This window comes from Lutra lutra, chromosome 9, assembly GCF_902655055.1.
Source record: "Lutra lutra chromosome 9, mLutLut1.2, whole genome shotgun sequence".
Taxonomy (NCBI): Eukaryota; Metazoa; Chordata; class Mammalia; order Carnivora; family Mustelidae; genus Lutra; species Lutra lutra.
Window position 1 is genome coordinate 133,493,983 of NC_062286.1, and position 17,681 is coordinate 133,511,663.

At 56.0% G+C, this 17,681-nt stretch overlaps 1 protein-coding gene across 2 annotated transcripts in view; it reads left to right on the forward strand.

Moving 5' to 3' along the window:
* Positions 1–11,527, forward strand: part of BCAS4 (breast carcinoma amplified sequence 4) — a 56,458-nt gene extending 44,931 nt beyond the window's left edge. Inside the window, exon 5 of one of the 2 annotated variants that reach the window (XM_047745455.1) lies at positions 5,646–5,918. In XM_047745455.1, the coding sequence (XP_047601411.1) occupies positions 5,646–5,918 (273 nt within the window). Of the gene's footprint in view, positions 1–5,645; positions 5,919–11,134 lie in introns of those variants that run through there. The other variant, XM_047745457.1, reaches the window with a different exon arrangement.
* The last annotated feature ends 6,154 nt before the right edge of the window (positions 11,528–17,681 follow it).

Genomic DNA, 17,681 nt, shown 5'->3' on the forward strand with positions numbered 1-17,681 from the left:
CTCACGTTCAGATGTTATTTTCCAGGCCTTAAAAATCATCCCTTGTCACTTTCAGGGGGCCCAGTGGATAAAATGTCTTAATCAGACCAGGAAAGCACAGGGGCTGGCGGAGGGGGGTGGTGGGGCGGAGTGGCGCAAGCTCCTGAAAAGGGCTTCCTGAGGTGAGCGCCGGGGCCGCGGGAATAGCAACATCGATGTGGTGGCCGCAGCCCAGGCTGCCTGCTTGGAGGAGGCAGGCCCAGCCGAGGTTTGTAGGCCCAGACTAAAACTCTGAGAGTCCCTGGGTCTGAAGGAAGGGTGGCTTGAGAGGAGGGTCGCAAGGCTGCCCAGGTGCGTGGGACAGGGGACAGTCTGGGCCGTGGCCGTGAGGCAGGCTCCTTTGGCTGGCAGGAGGTGGCTGCCCAGCCCTCGGGGAAGAGGCTTTCTCCCCGCTGGGTAGGGGCATGGGGCAGGCATGGAGATGGCTTCCTGACACCTGCTGCTTCGGGTGGACGTATCTGTTCTTGCCCTAATGGCTTGATTATTTGATGGAGAACAGCTGCCCCCGTTAGGGACCCTGACCCAGTGGTTGCTCCTGTCTGTTTGCTTTCTGCTTCCCGGAGCTGTTGGGGCTATTTTCAACATTCGTTTATGGACCCAATCACCTTTGAGGCCGGCCGACAAAACCTCCAAGGAGTCTATTGGTGACCAGCATCAGAGTGAGAGCTGTGCGGCTCCCTCACGACAGTGGCCAGCTGGGGCCTCGGCCAGGTGTTGACCGAGGCCGTGGATGCTTGCAGGGAGCTGGGCCACCGCTGGCTGGCATCCAGGCATGACTGGGCCTCCGGTGGGGAGGCGAGAACCTGACAAGGCGGCTGCAGGACTGAGCAGACCCCTGGGAGGGGGCGGCTGGTCTGATGCTCTGGGCTGGGAAGGAAACTTCTTTCCTTGCTCCCTGCCAAGAGTGGGTCAGTCCTGGCTCCGCCCAAATCCAGCCGCCGCTGTCCCCGCCCCCTTCAAATTCACCACTGCTCCTGCTGCCACCCTCTGCCCCCCGGGGGTGTCTCCCCAGCCAAGGGTGCTGGCCCCAGGCTCCCCATGGAGCCATCCGTGAGTGACCCTTCTGAGGTGTGAACACCCACCTGGGAGCCCAGAGATCCTGGGACCAGCTGCAGGACTTTGTTAAAGCTTTTTCAGAATTTCCAGGCAGGGACAACAGAGCATTCGACAGAGTATGACTGCACGGGCAGGGGGAGGTGGGGGGATGACCCAGCCACGAGGCTGTCCCCTTGTGTCTGTCACCTGCAGACGTCACACCCTGAGTGAGGTCCCGAGCCAGCTGAGTCTCACTTCCCACAACTGCGCAGTGGGATTTAGAGTTTGAGCCTCTGCAACGGGTCATCGTGAGCCGTGATTTCAAGTCGCAGAAGGTATAGCGGCTTTTACTGTTCCTGGTGACACTGGAGTCATTATTTAACAGCTCTTCTCTGGGTCGTTGGCTCCGTGTTTTGCAGATGCTGCCATGGACACACCTTATTTATTTATTTTTATTTTTATTTATTTATTTTTTTTAAGAATTTATTTATTTATGTGACAGAGAGAGCACAAGCAGGTAGAGAGGCAGGCAGAGAGAGAGGAGGAAGCAGGCTCCCTGCTGAGCAGAGAGCCCGATGTGGGGCTCGATCCCAGGACTCTGAGATCATGACCTGAGCTGAAGGCAGCGGCTTAACCCACTGAGCCACCCAGGCGCCCCTTATTTATTTATTTTTAAATGACCTTTCTGTATCTGATGATTTTAGACGGGCAGAAAGCTCGTAAAGACAATACAGAGTTCCCATTGGCCCCTTAATCACTTTCCTTCACTGTCTTCTCATGGCATGAAGGCGGCAGTGGCGACACCAACACACCGACGGGGGTCCCTTACTGTTCACGAAAATTCTGGCCTGGCTTGAATTTCACCAGAATTTTCGTAGATGACCGTTCTCCATCCCAGGCTCCCATCCAGACCAGGGCGCTGTGGTGCGTGTGTTTTATCTTTGGCACGACCTGGTGTCTCCAGCAGCAGGGCACAGACCTGGCAGGGCAGGGAGGCCAGTCTCAGGCCACCTGGTGACTCCAGAACGGGACCCCTTCAGGTGTCCCTCTCTGCCGATGTCACCATTGGTCTCAGGCTTCTGAGCCCTGACTTGGCAAGAGGCCAGCCCTTCCTGCTCCTCTGTCTTGGGTTTTGGGCACATTCTAATTCATTCGCTTCTCGCCCGCTCTGTGGCTCTGAGGGCTAGCAGGGGTCCCATCCCTGTGGAGCTCAGCGCGGAGGGGAGACTGAGGAAAGAGGCAGACAGGATATGCTCCTTCGTGGTGCAGTGGGGGAAGAAAGGTGACCGGTGAAGTTGGGGGGTCCCTTAGGAGGGTCAGAAGGAAGACACCAAGCATGAGAAGACCCTTTGTCACTCAAGGTGACAGCCTTGAGCGGGGAGTAGCAGGTGTAAGGGTCCAAGTCAGGTAAGACCCCGGGGAAGACTGGGAAGGGATTTCCAGGCTGGAGGGTTATGAGTGCTGGGAGGGGGCAGACCGAGTTTACGGTCAGCCAGAATCACAAGGTTCTGGGGTGGCAAGCACCATCTCTCAGGGCCAGGCCAGTGGCTGAGGTGGGAGCGCGTGTCCCCTTTGAAAGGGTGTGACCAGAGCTCAGTACCAGCTCATCATCACCACTCCGTGCCCCAGAGCTCTGGAGTTTTTAAAAGAGAAGCTGGAGACTCATCTTTTCTAGAGAAGTGGCATTTCATTCAAAAACAGGAGAACACCAATGACCAAACAGAAGCAACAATACGGGTGCAGACACTCCGCCCAGTGGAGGCAAAGCGGGACACAGCTCTGGTCTGGGTTTGGCCAGATGAGCGGCCACCGGTGACCTCACTGGCAGGGCCTGATGGTGACAATGGAGACTCGCATTTTCTTCTAAGCCCTGTACTTACCAGAGGATCAGATCTGTTTCTTAGGACCGTCCCTCGGGCTGCCAGGTGGAGAGTGGGTTAAGGGCAAGGGGAGCAGCTTGGAGGTGGCCCCGATGAGGTAACAGTGGTGATGGCGAGAGGGATCCAGGAAGAGTTAGCAGAAGGGATGGAGGACAGATGGGATGCGGGTGTCCAGCCCAGTTATGTGACAGTGAGTCACATAACCCAGGAGCCTTAGTCTGCTCATCTGTAGAAGGGTTTTGTGACACCTGTGCGGATTCGGGCCTCTGGAACGTGGCAGGTGCTCAGTAACACACACGCAGGGTTGCCTGGTACCCAGCTCAGTCGGTTAAGCCTCTGCCTTCAGCTCAGTTCATGATCTCAGGGTCCTGGGATCGAGCCGCACATCGGGCTCCCAGCTCAGCGGGGAACCTGCTTCTCCCTCATTCTCTCCCTCTCTCCCTGCTTATGCTCTCTCTGTCTCTCTCACCCTTTTTCTCAAATAAAATCTTTAAAAATAAATAAAAGAATATTTTAAAAAGCATACATAGAAGTATGTGGCGGTCAGACAGTTCTGCGAGTGGCCATGGGATGAGAAGCAAGGCCCAGGGCCCTTGGTGACAATGAAAGCACCAGCCAGCAGGGGAGCCAGGACCCCCCAGAAGAGGGGCCCTGATGGAGGAGGGGCCAGGCTTGCAGCAGCAGAGCTCAGGTCCAGGATGGAGGGATCAGACTCCGGGTTGGGAGCTGGGGCCCCCAGGAAGGTCTAAGTCTGGAAGAGGCCGTGACATGGCCCCGCCCTCCTGGCCGTCCTGTCTTCCCTCCCAGACCGCCTGTGACTTTGCATGTAGCAGCCATATCTTGGCAGGACTTCCAGGGGCTCCTCCTCTGCTAGTTTCCATGTTAACGCTTTTCCTCCAGCTAAAAGCTGAATCCTTGGGGAGCCTCGAACCTTCTAGAGCTGCTGCCCAGGGTCAGCATCGCCTATAGCAAGACGGCACCAGCTCGTCCCTGCTGCTGGGGTCCTTCAGGGCAGGGGCTGCCCACTGTGGGAGCCCCCAGCCCTGTTCCTCTGTCACCAGAGCCTCAGCAGCCTCCCCCTGCCACCGGCTGCTCTGGTCACTGGGCTGGCGGAGGTTGGGGCCGGGGGCCCAGCTGGGTGGGAGCGTTCGGAGGGGAAGGGGCGCGGTGAGGCTGGCCGGTGCAGCCCTTCGGGCAGGATTGGACACACAGGGGCTGCTTACAGAGAAGTGGGAGGAGCTTTGCTCACAGCTGTCAGAGCCTTCTGGAAGACCTGGGGCCCTGGAGCAGACACAGAACATTGCAGGCAGAATTGCCAGGCGTGGCCTGAGGTGCAGAAAGCCCTTGGCCAGGACGGAACAGGGAGGCTGGGACTGAGGGGAAGGTCCTGTGGGCCGGCTGTGGCAGGGGCCAGGTCCAAAGCTCAGGAGAGCCCACTGGGATTCCTAGCTCGGCCTTTCACCAGCTGGGTGACCCTGGGCATGTGACCTCCCCTCCCCTCTCCAAGGCTGCTTTGTCCCGCACAAAATAGGCCCCGTCTCAGTGCCTGCCTCCCGGGCTCTGGTGAACACTGGGGGAGCCGGGAAGGGCAGCAGCCGCTGGGCTTGGCAGTAGCCCCAGGCTGGCGGTTCCCAGCCCGTGGGGCCCAGGACAAGGGGGGGAAGCAAGGCCTTCTCCATCCAGCTCCTCGACAGCCCCGTGTCTGGGCGATGGGACATGCGCCTGGAGCCCCTGCCAGCTCCGGTGCCCACGAGGCTCGGCAGGACCTGCAGACGAGCGAGTCCGGCCGGGCGGGGACGGTGGCGAGCCCAGCAGCACATGCCCTGTCTCGAGGGTCCAGCTGCCTGAACCCCGCAGGAACGCAGACCCAGCGTGGCCCGATCGCTCCTTGCAGGAGAAATAGGAGCTCAGTATTTATTTGAAACATCCCAGTTCTTCCATGTTGGCATCTTACTCGTGTTTAAATTTGCATGAGCCAAACCAGTCATGTCTGCGGGCCAGATGCTAACCAAAGGCCAGCAGTTCGCGATCTCTGAGTCGGCTGAAAAGTGGGGTGGGGGGGGAATGTCTGGGGCTGCCGATGTCCCTATGGTTGGAAAGCAGGTGATGAAGGGACATGCTGAGCCCTGCACTGAGAGTGCACCCCCAGCCCCACTCAGCCCCGGGGCTTTCTGTGTCCAGGCTCGGGCTGGGGCTGGGTGGCCCCTGCGTTCCAGTCCAGCTCTGCCAGTTCCCACCTGGCTGAGCTTGGGCAAGTACCTCTCTCACCCTCAGTTTCCTCTTCTGCAAAATGGGATTAAGGATACTTGCCTCTCTTCGCAGTTGTGAGAGCAGACGGGCTGTGAACCTTCGGGGCCCATCCTGGGCTGGGTGCTGAGAATGTGCTCGGTACTTGGTCACGGCCGTTGTGGAGAGGCTGGGGTCCAGTCTGTGTGGATAGACCCGTTTCTTCCATCTGCTGCCCCCCCCGCCCCCAGCTATGTTTTTGAAATTTGAGAATTAGGGACAGGTTGCTGTGATAATAACAGAGAGTTCCTGTACCCCTCACCTGGTTTCCCTCCTTGTTACGACGGTATTTACTGCGGTGCCTTGTCCCAGCCCGGGGACCAGCCCCGATGGATTGCTAATGACTAAACTCCACAGTTTATTCGGATTCTGCTAGTTTTTCCCTGATGTCCTTCTCTGTTCCAGGATGGTATCCAAGCTACCAATCACGTTCTGTTTAGTTCATGCCTCCTTAGCCGCCTCTGGTCTAGGACAGCTTCTCAGACTCCCCTGGATTTGGATGACCTTTACAGCTTTGAGGAATATCAGTTAGGTATTTTATACAGTACCCCTCGATTAGGGCTGATCTGTTGTTTTTCTCATGGTTGGATCGGGGCTACGGGTTTTGGGAGGAAGACCACAGAGGTGAAGTGCCTTCGTCCCACCCAGGGCACAGGCTGCCAACAAGATTGTCACTGATGCTGTTGACCTTGACCACCTGGCTCGGGCAGTGTTCGCCAGGTCCCTCCTGAGCAGTTCCTTTTCCTTTTCATAGTCTGCTATTTGGAAGCCATGCCAAGTGCAGCCCCATCAAGGGGAGGGACAGCTAAGCTCCAGTGAGGTTCAAAGGGCAGAGAAAAACCTACCTTGAAGAGGGCTGGGAGGGTCACAGACACTGCATGGGGCATGGCAGGTGGGGCATACCTGGGGCATGGCAGGTGTAGTGACTGTAGTCAGGGGAGCCTCTCGAGAGCCGCAAAGAGCTGGGAGTGCCTGGTGACCTAGGGGAGGATTGTGGGCCTCTGGGCACCCGAGTTCCCTGCACAAGGTCAGCCTGGGGCCTCTGTCCACCAGGGGCTAATCAGGCTCTGGGGCTGACCCCGTGGACCTCAGAAGCCAGGCCACGCTAATGGTGCTAATGCGTGGCCTGCTGCTTCTGGCAGGGAGGATGCTGGGTGAGGAAGGACAGGCTAGAGCCAGAGTGATGGCCAAGGGCAGCCAACCAAAGAGCACCCAGGCCCAGGACAGTCAGCGCAGTGGGCCTGGCCTGGAATCCTCCGGTGTGGGTCAGGTGACCTGTCACCCAGTGCCCATGGTATGGGGGATATGGGGAAAGAATTTTGTCCTGACCTCTTTAGGAAGACAGATTCCGTTCGGGGCTAGACCGTGGCTGGGGGTCCCCATCTGGCCTGCCACTGTTCAGGAAAGTCTTCCTGGCGCCCGGCCGAGCTGCCGGTTTGCACATTTCTCTGTGGCTGCTGTGGAGCTTCAAGGGCAGAATTGAGTCGTTGCGACAGAGACCTGCAGCTTGCAAAGCCTGACACGTTTACCGTCTGGCCCTCCACAGAGCAAGTTTGCAGACCCCGGCCCGAGCAGAAAGCGGACCAGAATTCGGGATGTGCAGTTAGGGCATTCCAAAACAGAGACACGAGGTGGGCCGGGACTTCCAAGGAGGGGGTGGGGATTTCTGGAAACAAGTGGGCAGGTGGCAAGGGCGAGCTAGGACCCTGAGGTGGGCGAGCTTCGCTTTAGGAGACAGTGATCCGCGCAAGACAAGGCGGCAGTCTGGTGTTCATGAGAAATCTCCTGATTGGTTACATGTTTGCAATTATTCACTTTTTAGACATCATGAAGCCCACCAAGCACATCTGTCTGGCGTGTGGGCTGCAGGTTTGAGAACTCGGGTGTCCAGGGTGGGAGAGAGGACGTGTGGATGGATGTGGGTAGACGGGAGAGAGCAGGCCGGGCCCAGCGCAGTAAGCCAGTAGGTGAGCTCTGGGCTGGGGGCAGAGGGGACAGTGAAGGGAGAGTCCGAGAGGGGGCGCGGCAGAGTCCGAGACCTGCAGGGTCGGATGGCCCCATCTCCCAACCAGTCCCAGGCCGGTGGAACATTCCTGCCAGCAGGCTGGGAGCTGGGGAGCAGTGGGACACTCCTCCTTGCTTACCTGGCAGCCCCCCCTCCTCCGCCCTGGGAATCTGTAGAAGGGGAGGTGGGAGGTGGAGATCTCTGAAGTGCCCTCTGAGAGTCCCAAGGGTTTGGATTTGCTGCTCTGTCTCCCAAGACTTGGGCCCTGTGTGGGGATGGGCAGAGGCTGGGCTTCGAGCTGGACAGGCCTGGTGGACCCCACGCCCTGGTCCCCTGGCTCCTGCCACTTCTAAGACACAGGGAAGACCCCTGTTTGGCAGGCTGCCAGGAGATTCGGGGAGAAAACGGGCGCGGAGGACTGGGTTTCCATGGCACCCTGACGTGCCTGTGATTGGGGCCTGGCCTCCAGGATGCGGTCTGTTCCTCCTGACAGCAGCCGGGGCATCTGGCTCCTTTCAGCCTCACACACCAGCCCTTACCTGGGGGTTCAAGCTGCTGGTTGGCAAGTACTCATTGGCTTTGCTGTGGGTTTATTGCTTTAGGATGCCCGGGGGCAAGTGGCAGCAACACAGGTTAACGTGGTCGAAGCAAACAAGAGAAGTCCATGGCTCACTCATGGACAGGAGACAGCCCAGGGTAACTCCCGCCTCAGGAGATAATGGATTCCACTGCTCAGATGATACTGTTAGGACTTTATCTCACTCCGTCCCCAGCTCTGCGTCCCTGTGTTGGCTTCAATCCTATGCAGGCCCTGCATTGTGGTGGCAGAGGTGGCCTTCAGGTTCATGGCCCATTACCCACCCCCACCCCTGCAGGAGCCTGGGGGCAGCATCCTTGTCTCAGTAGTGAGAGCCCCAAGACTGATTCCCATTGGCCCAGCTCGGGTCACAGGCTCAGCCCCGGACCAGTCACAGCTTGGGTGGGTCAGGCTTTCCCCGCCCCCACCCCCACCCTCCCCCCCCCCCCCGCCGGGGGGCCCCACTTAAGCCATAGGGGGTGAGGAGGGAGGCGGGGTCCAGTACAGGCCCAGGTGATCTTGCAAGAAGATCAGGAGGTTGATCCCAGGGGGGAGTGCAGGCTGGACGGGCCCCACACCCACTCTCCAAGTGCAGCATCTGTACCCTGGAGGCCCCGTCTGGAGCCCCTGGCTCATCAGAGGTCGCCCTTGCCTGGCTGACTTCAGGCTCAGTTCTCCAGCCAGCCATGAGTCACAGCCCACATTTCCCCACATGCTCTAAGATGTTGGTGGGGGTTTGGTCCAGGGCCACTAGGAGGCTCTTAGGATGACTTCTCTTTAGTTCTGATTATATTGATTTTCTCCCTTTTTTGGAAGTCTCTCTCCTTGAGGGAGGAGGCAGAAGCCCCGCCCCTGAGAGGGGTGTTTTATCCATTCAGAGAGACCCCCTTTTGAATGGTGGCACTATTTCAAAAAGAACAGGGGGTCAGGACGAGGCCACACTGGCCCCCTCATGGGCCCCCTTCCCTTTCCTGGGACCCGAGGGTTGGGAGAAGGGACCTAGCTTTTCAGGATCGCAAAATGTTCTTTGACCTCCCTCCGTGTGTCAGGATCAGGGAGCTGGTCTTTGTGCTGTCATTGTTCACTTGAAAGTTGCATTTTCTAGATTACTACAATGACCAGTTTTCAGGAGAAATGGGGTGAAGAGATCCTAAGCCCATGGGCTACCCACAGATTACATCTCTGAGGCTGGGCGATCAATGTTGTGGCTCACTTCTCAGTCGTGCCCTGGTCATGGAGCTACTGCAGGCCTTGCATCCCATCCAGTGGTGGGAGGGGCAGCCCAGGAAGGTGCTAGAAAGAGGGGGCAGGTGGGAGGCCTGGGCCTTAGTGCCTCCAAGTAGGCTGAACCAAGAATGGCTGATACAGGGTTGACGGATGGAATGTTCTGTTGCCCTTCGTGAGGCTGGCCCTTAGCCAAGGAGATTGGCTCATCCTGGTTTTCCAGCTGTGGGATGGCAACACAGGGAGGTACGTGGTCAGACACCTGAGCACGTTCTGTCTTACTTGAAATAGTTTGATGGTTTCCTTCTGTGCGGGGAAGTTCTAGGGCTTTGAGCTCAGACATGAGAATCTGTCCACTCTTGCCCTAAACTTGGCTGCTCCCCTTTAGGCGATCCTGGCCACAGCCTCCTTCCTGCTCCCGTCTCTCCCCGCGGTTCTCTTTCTAAAACACCTAATTCCACACCCATACTCCCCATTAGTGACTTCAGTGGCTCCCTGGTCCCTAGGGATGAAGTTCTTAGCGCGGCTTCCGAGAGCCCATGTGATCTGGCCCTGGTTTTAGAGCTTCCTCTCCGCACAGTGACCTGGCCCCACTCCAGACTGAGCCGCTGGAGTCCCCAAGTGCCCCTCCCTCCCTGCCACGCACTGTGACACGCCATCCCTCAGTCTGGAAGCCCCCTGCTTGCTCAAGCCCCCGGAAACCTCCCTGCCCCCTCCCCTGGGGGAGGAGGGCTTCTTCCAGTTTCCACAGGTCCCTGCGCCTCCCCACCATTAGCCCTCACATGGCCGTGTTGTTCCGTTGGTTCCTTTGTCTCCCCGCCAGCGAGCCCGGGATGGCTGGGGCTGCCGTCTTGTGCGCAGATGGGCCCTGGCTGCTGTGGGCACTCAGGACCTGGGGGTGGAGTGGGCGGACACTTGGAGGTCACGGGTCAGGCACCGCCCCCGCCCCCCCCCCAGCCTTGGTTTCCCCATCTCCACGATGGGGATGACGGTCAGGGCGTCGCTGGGGGAACAGGTGTGCGGGAGGCCCAGGATGCTCGCGCGCGGTGCTGGGCACGTGGAGGTGTTGGGCTTTGGGGGAGCTGATGCTGGCTGTGGGCCGGAGCCCCCCACCCCACCCCAGCCCTGGCACCTGCAGGTGGTCTCAGCTGGAGGGGGCAGGAGGCAGGACAGTCAAGGGAGAGGAGTCCGGAAACAGGGGGAAACGGGGAGGGCAGTGAGAGGGATGCCCAGTGGAGACGCGCAGAAGAACCTCGTCATACCTGCCCATCTCCCAGCAGGGCCCGGTCTCCCTCCTCCAGGGGGGCCGCCATTGTCATGGGGATCAGCTCTGGCTCTGCATGAGAACCGTCTGGGGACTTTGAAATACCCCCACGGCAGGCCATACCCCCGAAAAGTGTCCTCAGATGTGAGGTGGGGCCCCGAGGCGTTTCCTTGCTCTACCAGGGGGGTCACAGCGCAGCCACAATCGAGAAGCCCTGTTTGACGTGGTTCTCTGTGAAGCCGGTTTCTCCCCCAGAAAGGGTCTCAGCAGCCCGAACTAGGGGAGGGCTGCTTGATGGAAAAGCTCTTCCTCCAGCCTTCTCAACAAAGACCCACACCAGATATAAGTGAGCACTTCTTAAAATGGTTTGATTTTTTTTTTTTTTAAGTAACACATTGAGATGGCACCAGCTCGAGGCGGCGCAGATGGGGACCTGCTTAGCACCCCCCGAGTTGCACAGCAGCAGGCCGTGGGCCAGTTCTGGGGTGCCCTGCAGAGCTCACGTGGGTGTGCACACACACACACACACGCACGCACGCACACACCTGCCTTCTCTGTCACTATCAGAACGGCACGTCCCCAAGCTGGCAGTGCTCCGCCCTGGACGGGGACCTGCATTGGTGGCCCGACACTGGTGGCCGGATGCCCTGGGCGGGTTGAGGGGGCCTTGGCTCTCCCAGACAGTGCTACCAAATGACTGTGGCCTCCTCGTCACAGGGGCCACACTGCCCGTGGGCTGAGTTCATTCCGATGACTGGAAATCTTGGGTCACAGAGAAAGGGAATTCCAGAGGCTTACGGGGCACTTCGTTTCTGTCGTTCCAGAAGCCACTGGCGGCCCCGGCCTTTGAGCTGCCCGCGCTCTACCGCACGGAGGACTACTTCCCCCCGGCCACCGGCCCTGCTGCACTGCGGACCCCCCGCCCCCGGCGCCGGCGTGTGTGAGCCTCTGAAGCCGGGGGCCTGTCTCATGCTGTCCCTTCATGCTGTGATCCCTTCCCTTGCTGCACGTGGAACCACGGGATTCGGAGACCCAGATTCGGAGACCCATCTGGGGCCCGTGCGTCCGGGTCCGAGCAGCCACCGTGGCTCTAGGCCCCTGGTGGCTGCTCGCTGCCACCAGACGCACAGCTTCAGGGTCACCTGCCGTGGCTCATCTGTCTGCGATCCCCGGTGCCCGCTGGCCTGTGAATCATCTCAATAAAGATGTCAAGAGGTCATGTGTGGTCTGGGTGCAAATGTTTTCTCACTGGGAGCTCCCGCCACCCGAGGCCAGGAGTCTGCTCATCGGGAAGCCCCTCCCTGGGCCTTTACGTTCCCAGTGAGAACGGGGAGATCCTTAGGATTTCCAGGGGTCTTCAAAGGTGCATTGGCCTTAATTTCGTTTCAGGCAGATGAATTTCCTGCTCTTGTCCCGGAATTCCAGATTTCTCACCTTGGTGATGAAGAATTCCAGTTTGTGTGTGTGTGTTTGTTTTTGGAATTCCTCAAAGAGCCAAGAGTATACACACACACACAGCCAAGCTGCAGACCTGCGTTCAAGTTTCAGGGAAATTTCACATAATGAACCAAGAGAGAGAGAGCAATAGAAAAACAAGGAATAAAGCTGGATCATGACAAGTTTAGAACAGTTTTGGTGGCTCCGTAAGTCAAGCATCCAACTCTTGGTTTCAGCTCAGGCCGTGGTCTCAAGGGTCTGGGATTGAGCCCCACATCGGGCTCCTTGCTCAGCGGGAGGCCTGCTTGGGATCTCTCTCCTTCTGCCCCTCCCCTTGCTCTCACATTCTTTCTCTCTTTTTCCCTAAAATAAATAAATCTTAAAAAAAAAAATGTGGGTGCCTTGTTTCAAAAAAGCCATCATTTTCCTGTGGAGATTATTTTTTTAGTAAAAAACTTGTGTGTTTTTTTTTTTTTTAAAGATTTTATTTATTTATTTGACAGAGAGAGAGAGATCACAAGTAGGCAGAGAGGCAGGCAGAGAGAGAGGAGGAAGCAAGCTCCCTGCTGAGCAGAGAGCCCCATGCGGGGCTTGATCCCAGGACCCCGAGATCATGACCTGAGCCGAAGGCAGAGGCTTAACCCCCTGAGCCACCCAGGCGCCCCAACTTGTGTGTTATTTTTTTAAATGTTTTTTAAGATTACTCATTTATTTGAGAAAGAATGAGAAAGAGAAAGCATGAGGAGAGGGAGGGGCAGAGGGAGAAGCAGGCTCCCCGCTGAGCTGGGAGCCCAATGTGGGGCTTGATCCCAGGACCCTGAGATCATGACCCGAGCCGAAGGCAGACGCTTAACAGACTGAGCCTTCCAGGCGCCCCTTGTATACATTATTTTAAGTGACTGAGGTATAGTTTCCTCTAGGCGGAAGGTTCAAGGAATTCTCACAAACCGCACCCCGGTCCACCAGCGGATGTCGGTGATGTACTTTGTGTGATGGGCGGATGGGTGGACGGGGCCCACGTGGTGTGGTCTGTGTGTCTGGCTTCCCTGTGGCTGACACCATGCCTGTCGCTACGTGTTCATCCCTGTGGCTGTGCTATACTGATCGGGACTGTTTTTAATGAAGGAAGCCCAGGTATTTCCTGGGCCCCAGTGCGTCCACTCGAGGAGAGCCGGTATCAGAGGGAAAGTTAATTTTTCAGACAAGCGGTGAGGACACCAGTTTCCGGAAGGCAAGTATATGTGGCTTGCTGGTGACGCCCAGGCCCTTCTCCTTTCAGGGCCTGAAGCAGGGGCCAGGGAGAGGTGAAAGGGAACATCATGTGACCAAGCCACAGCATTGTGAGTGTCCTAAAATAGAGACCCACAGGACTGTGGCATAGAGCTTCTAGGCTCTGAGGTCAGCCTGCCTGGGTGGTACCATCATCTCCTGCTCACCTCAGCTGTGTGGCCCTGGCCTAGTTGCTTACCCTCTCTGAGCCCTGCTCCCTCCTCAGTGGGAATATGGCAAGCAAGGGCACATGCGCCCTGGGCGGTGTTTGTGTGGATGGCATGGGGGGACTGGTGTGAGCACTGGCCTCAGGGATGGCAACAGGCACTACAGTGAAGGGTGTTGCTATGGCGATCAGCCTGGCCGGGGAAGGGCCAACTTTGGTGCTGCTGCTCAGTCGATAGGTGGCATCCGGCAGTGTCAACAGCAAGTGACTTAGGGACCGCCCTTAAATTATGGAGTAAGAACAGGAGGAAGTGTGCACTAGCCCTCTCTGTGTTTCACTGCTCTTGGATCCTTTCAGGGACACCTGCTTTCCCCCAGGGCAGCGAGGACAGGAGTGGTTGCACGAGAACATCTGTAGGAAGCTGACTCATGAGCGAGGACTGGTCATTCCAAGTTTGCTGGGAGTCCTGATGCCAAACGGTGAACTTTGAGGGACATTTGGGGACACCTGGGTGGGGGGGAAGGCCAGGACACAGAGCCTGCCAAATGTGACATTTGAGGGACATTTGGGGACACCTTGGTGGGAAGGGAAGGCGAGGACACGGAGCCTGCCAGCAATTCTGACCCAAGACCTTTGCTGGTGTTCTGGAGTCACTGTCCTTGTGCTAGGCGAGCTATGTCCTGTCAGGTAGAGGAAAGCCTTGACCACTAGCTCGGGTGCAGCCTAGGAAAAGGTTCTTTTATGGGACGCCAGTAGAAAGGAGAAGGCAAATTTTCAGAAGAACCAGGCTCTTCTTCATTCAACCGCCTCCCTGCTTTGCAGTGGATGTGAACTTCATGTCTGTCAAAGCAAGAGGTTTCAAGAAGGTGGCCCACGCTTTGGCAGAAATGTGTGGTTTACCCTGAACTGTTTAAAAATGTTTTCGTGTTGAGACAACTGGGTAACCATCTGGAAAAAATAAAGCGAGTTCCATACCTCACTCTGTACACCAGGAACATTTCCAAAATTCCAAATGGATTAAGGACGAGTTAGATGTATAAAATGAATTCATGTAAGAAGGCAGAAACATTGGAGAATCATTCAACATCCAGAAGCTTTAAAGATACATTTGATTATATCAAAAAAAGTTAAATCCTCTGAATGGCAAAAACAAACCAAAAACTAAAAAAAAAAACAACAAAAAAAAACCAAATAAGAAACCCTAAGCAAATTCAAAAGACGAATGATCAAAAAGACAAGTAACAAATTGGGAAAAATCTATGTGCAGCTCATTTTACAAAGGGAAAATCTCCTTAATATATAAACAGCTTCTACAAATAAATAAGAGACAAGGTAGAAAAATGGGAAAGAATATAAACAGGCATCTCACAGAAAAGAAAATGTAAAAGGCATTTTAAAACATGAAAAAATACTCAATCTCTACCAGTAAGTATGAAATAATATTGAAATTCCTCCATTTTCAGTATGTGAGGCTGGCAAACGTGAAACGTCTTGATGACACCGTCAGTGAAATTTTGAAGAAATGAGTGTTCTCATGCATTGCTAGTGAGATATGCTCATGAGGGCCGTGGGCATCACCGATCCAAATGAGAAATGTTTATGCCCTTGGACCTGTTATTCTACCTCTAGGGATTTCGCCTCCTAATAGACACACACGAGAGAAATGATAAACCCAAACAGTAATTGTCCATGTGTTGAAATAACCCAAGACTGGAAGGCACCTAAGTGTCCATCAGTAGTGGGACTGGTTCCGTCCTGGTATGTCCACGTGCACAGATGGATGGAATCCTATGAAGCTGTAAAAATGAGTTAGGAGTTCCTTATGAGCTGGTTTGGAAATGTCACCAACACATGAAAGCCAATGTGCAGAGAAGTTGCACACGATATGCTACCGTCCGCGTGAGAAAGGCGCTGACGTTCCCTGGAAGGGTGCACAGAAATCTGAGAACAGTGAGTCCCTCGTCTTGAGAGAGAAGTAGACTTTTCATGTTTCCATTTTTTTCTTATCCTTTTTGTTATTTTGGTGTTTACCTCTTCAAAAAAATTTAACCAAAATCAGTTGCCAGCAATTAAAAATGAGGACAGTTGACAGAAAGAGCTGGATTTCCCGCATGTCTTTGAAAACTGGAATATAAGGCACTACTAGGCTCACATCGTTGTCAGAACTGATGAACCAAAGCCGAGTTGCTTCAGACGGCCATGCTGTTCCAGGTTTGTCTGGTATCCCGACTGTTCCACTAATTTATTTGATCTGCCTGGCCCCTGTGGGCATCTGCATTTGAGAGCCTTAGAACCGGAGGCCCTTTGACATGGAGAATTTACTGCAAGGATACGGAGTAAGTGAAGAAATGCAGCCGGGGGGGGGGGGGGGGGGGGGGGGGGGGGGGGAGTGACAGCTGCCATTGTGACAGCATTATGTGTAGCTAGCCACTGGCCCACCAGCAAGCATCTCGATTCCGAATTTCCTGGGGACAAGGGGGTGCGGTCTTACTGCAGAATGTGTGCGTTCCATGGCCCTCCTTTTGGAAGTGACTGAAACTGAGTCAGATGAAGACCTAAAAAAACTAGAGACCAATATCCCTCATGAATACAGATGCAAAAGTTCTCATCAAAATATTGGCAGGGGCCCCTGGGTGGCTCAGTGGGTTAAGCCTCTGCCTTTGGCTCAGGTCATGATCCCAGGGTCCTAGGATCGAGCCCCACATCAGGCTCTCTGCTCAGAGGGGAGCCTGCTTCCTCCCCTCTCTCTCTCTCTCTCTCTCTGTGATCTCTGTCTGTCAAATAAATAAATTTAAAAAATATATTGGCGGACTGGACCCAGCAATATAGAAAATGGATTATACCCCACGACCACGTGGGATCTCTCCCAGGAATGCAAAATCGGTTTAACATCTGAAGATCAATCAGTGTAACCCGCGGTGTTCATACAGGTCAGTAACCACACAGTCATTTCCACAGATGCAGAAGAAAGCGTCTGCCAAAGTCGAACATCCATGCGAGATGAAAGTTCTCCTTGGGTTGTAAAGGGGAGTTCCCAGAGAGCAGGGTTAGAGGCTGGGCAGACACCCCAAAAGGCATCTACTGATAGGATTACCAGCTCTCTGGGGATGATTTGTTGACCTGGGAAGCTGGACGCAGCAGGAGTTTTCCTCCCCATCTTAGAGCAAAATCTCACTTCATCTTTTTTCCCCCCTTCTGCAGAAAGCTTTATTGTTTCTAGTTGGTCCACAGCTTGAATAAGGGCTGAAGAATTTGCTTAAAGAGCTGCGTGGTGACGGCACCTGGCTGACTCAGTTGGTAAAGCATGCAAGTCCTGGTCTCGGGGTGGTGAGTTCAAGCCCCGTGTTGGGTGTCGATGTGACTTAGCTGCCTGGTGGTGACAGAGAGAGGCTCAGGCAGAAGCTCGGATAGTAGCGGGGCGTGGTGGCGGGGGAGGTTTGCAGAGGGGCCCTCCAAGGCCACGGGGCTCTGGGAAGCCTCCTGGGTGTGCTTGGCCCGCTTTGTCTCTTGGTCAAGAGCACAACCGTCCTTGGCTTTGGAAGAACTCACAGCAGTTCTGCCTCGGCCCCTTTACAGACTTTCCTCTGTGGGCTTGCGGGCCCCCTGTGGCCTCAGAAGCATCCACGTTCTTCCCAGGGAAGGTCAGCTGGACGCAGTTGAGGCCTGTGGGCGGCGCGGTGTGGCCGTGGGGTGGAGGCTGCGTGGGCCTCTGTGCGGGGACTTAGGGCCCAGGCGCTGCTGGCCGCACGCGGGCCGAGTGTGAGGAGGGCATGGAGGGGAGGACTGAGCGGACCCGGGTCTGGAGTCAGGACAGGCCGCTGGCGGCCCCGCGGTGCCACATCTGACAGTGGCAGGTGGGGCTTCCTCCCCCCGAAGGACTTGCTCGTGGGGTTCGTCCCCACCACTCTACTGGGGAGCCGGGCCCCCGACGGAGGAGAGGGAGCAGAGCTGGACGCGCCCGAGAATGAGGTTTGTGCGTTTCTTCCATCGGCTCATCAGTGAAAGAGCTGAGGACTCGGGGCTGGGTGGGGGGCAGAGGCAAAAGGGTCCCCAACCCAGGGAGCCCAGGGTCTCCTCATTGCCCCTCACCGGGACCCCAGGAGACACTGGGGCATTTGCTTGCACATGGGAAATGGGTTTCTTCAGGAGCACCTGTCTGGCTCAGTCGGTGGAGAATCTGTTGATCTCAGGGTCATGAGTTCGAGACCCACATTGGGTGTGGTGATAACTTAAAAAGTGTGTGGGGGGGTCCCGGCTGGCTCAGTTGGTGGAGCATGTGACTCTTGATCTCAGGGTTGTTTGAACCCCACATTGGGTGTAGAGATAAACTGAAAAACGTTTTCAATTGGTTTCTGCACATAGGTCGCCTCTCTGAGTGTAGAGTTGGGGGTTCTTCGGCTGTCCAGCTGGTGTTTGTTGAATGGGGAGAAACAGAACAAATGGTCTTACATAGGAAGCGCCGGCAGAAAGGGTGTGACTCAGGGGAGGGCTCAGGCTGT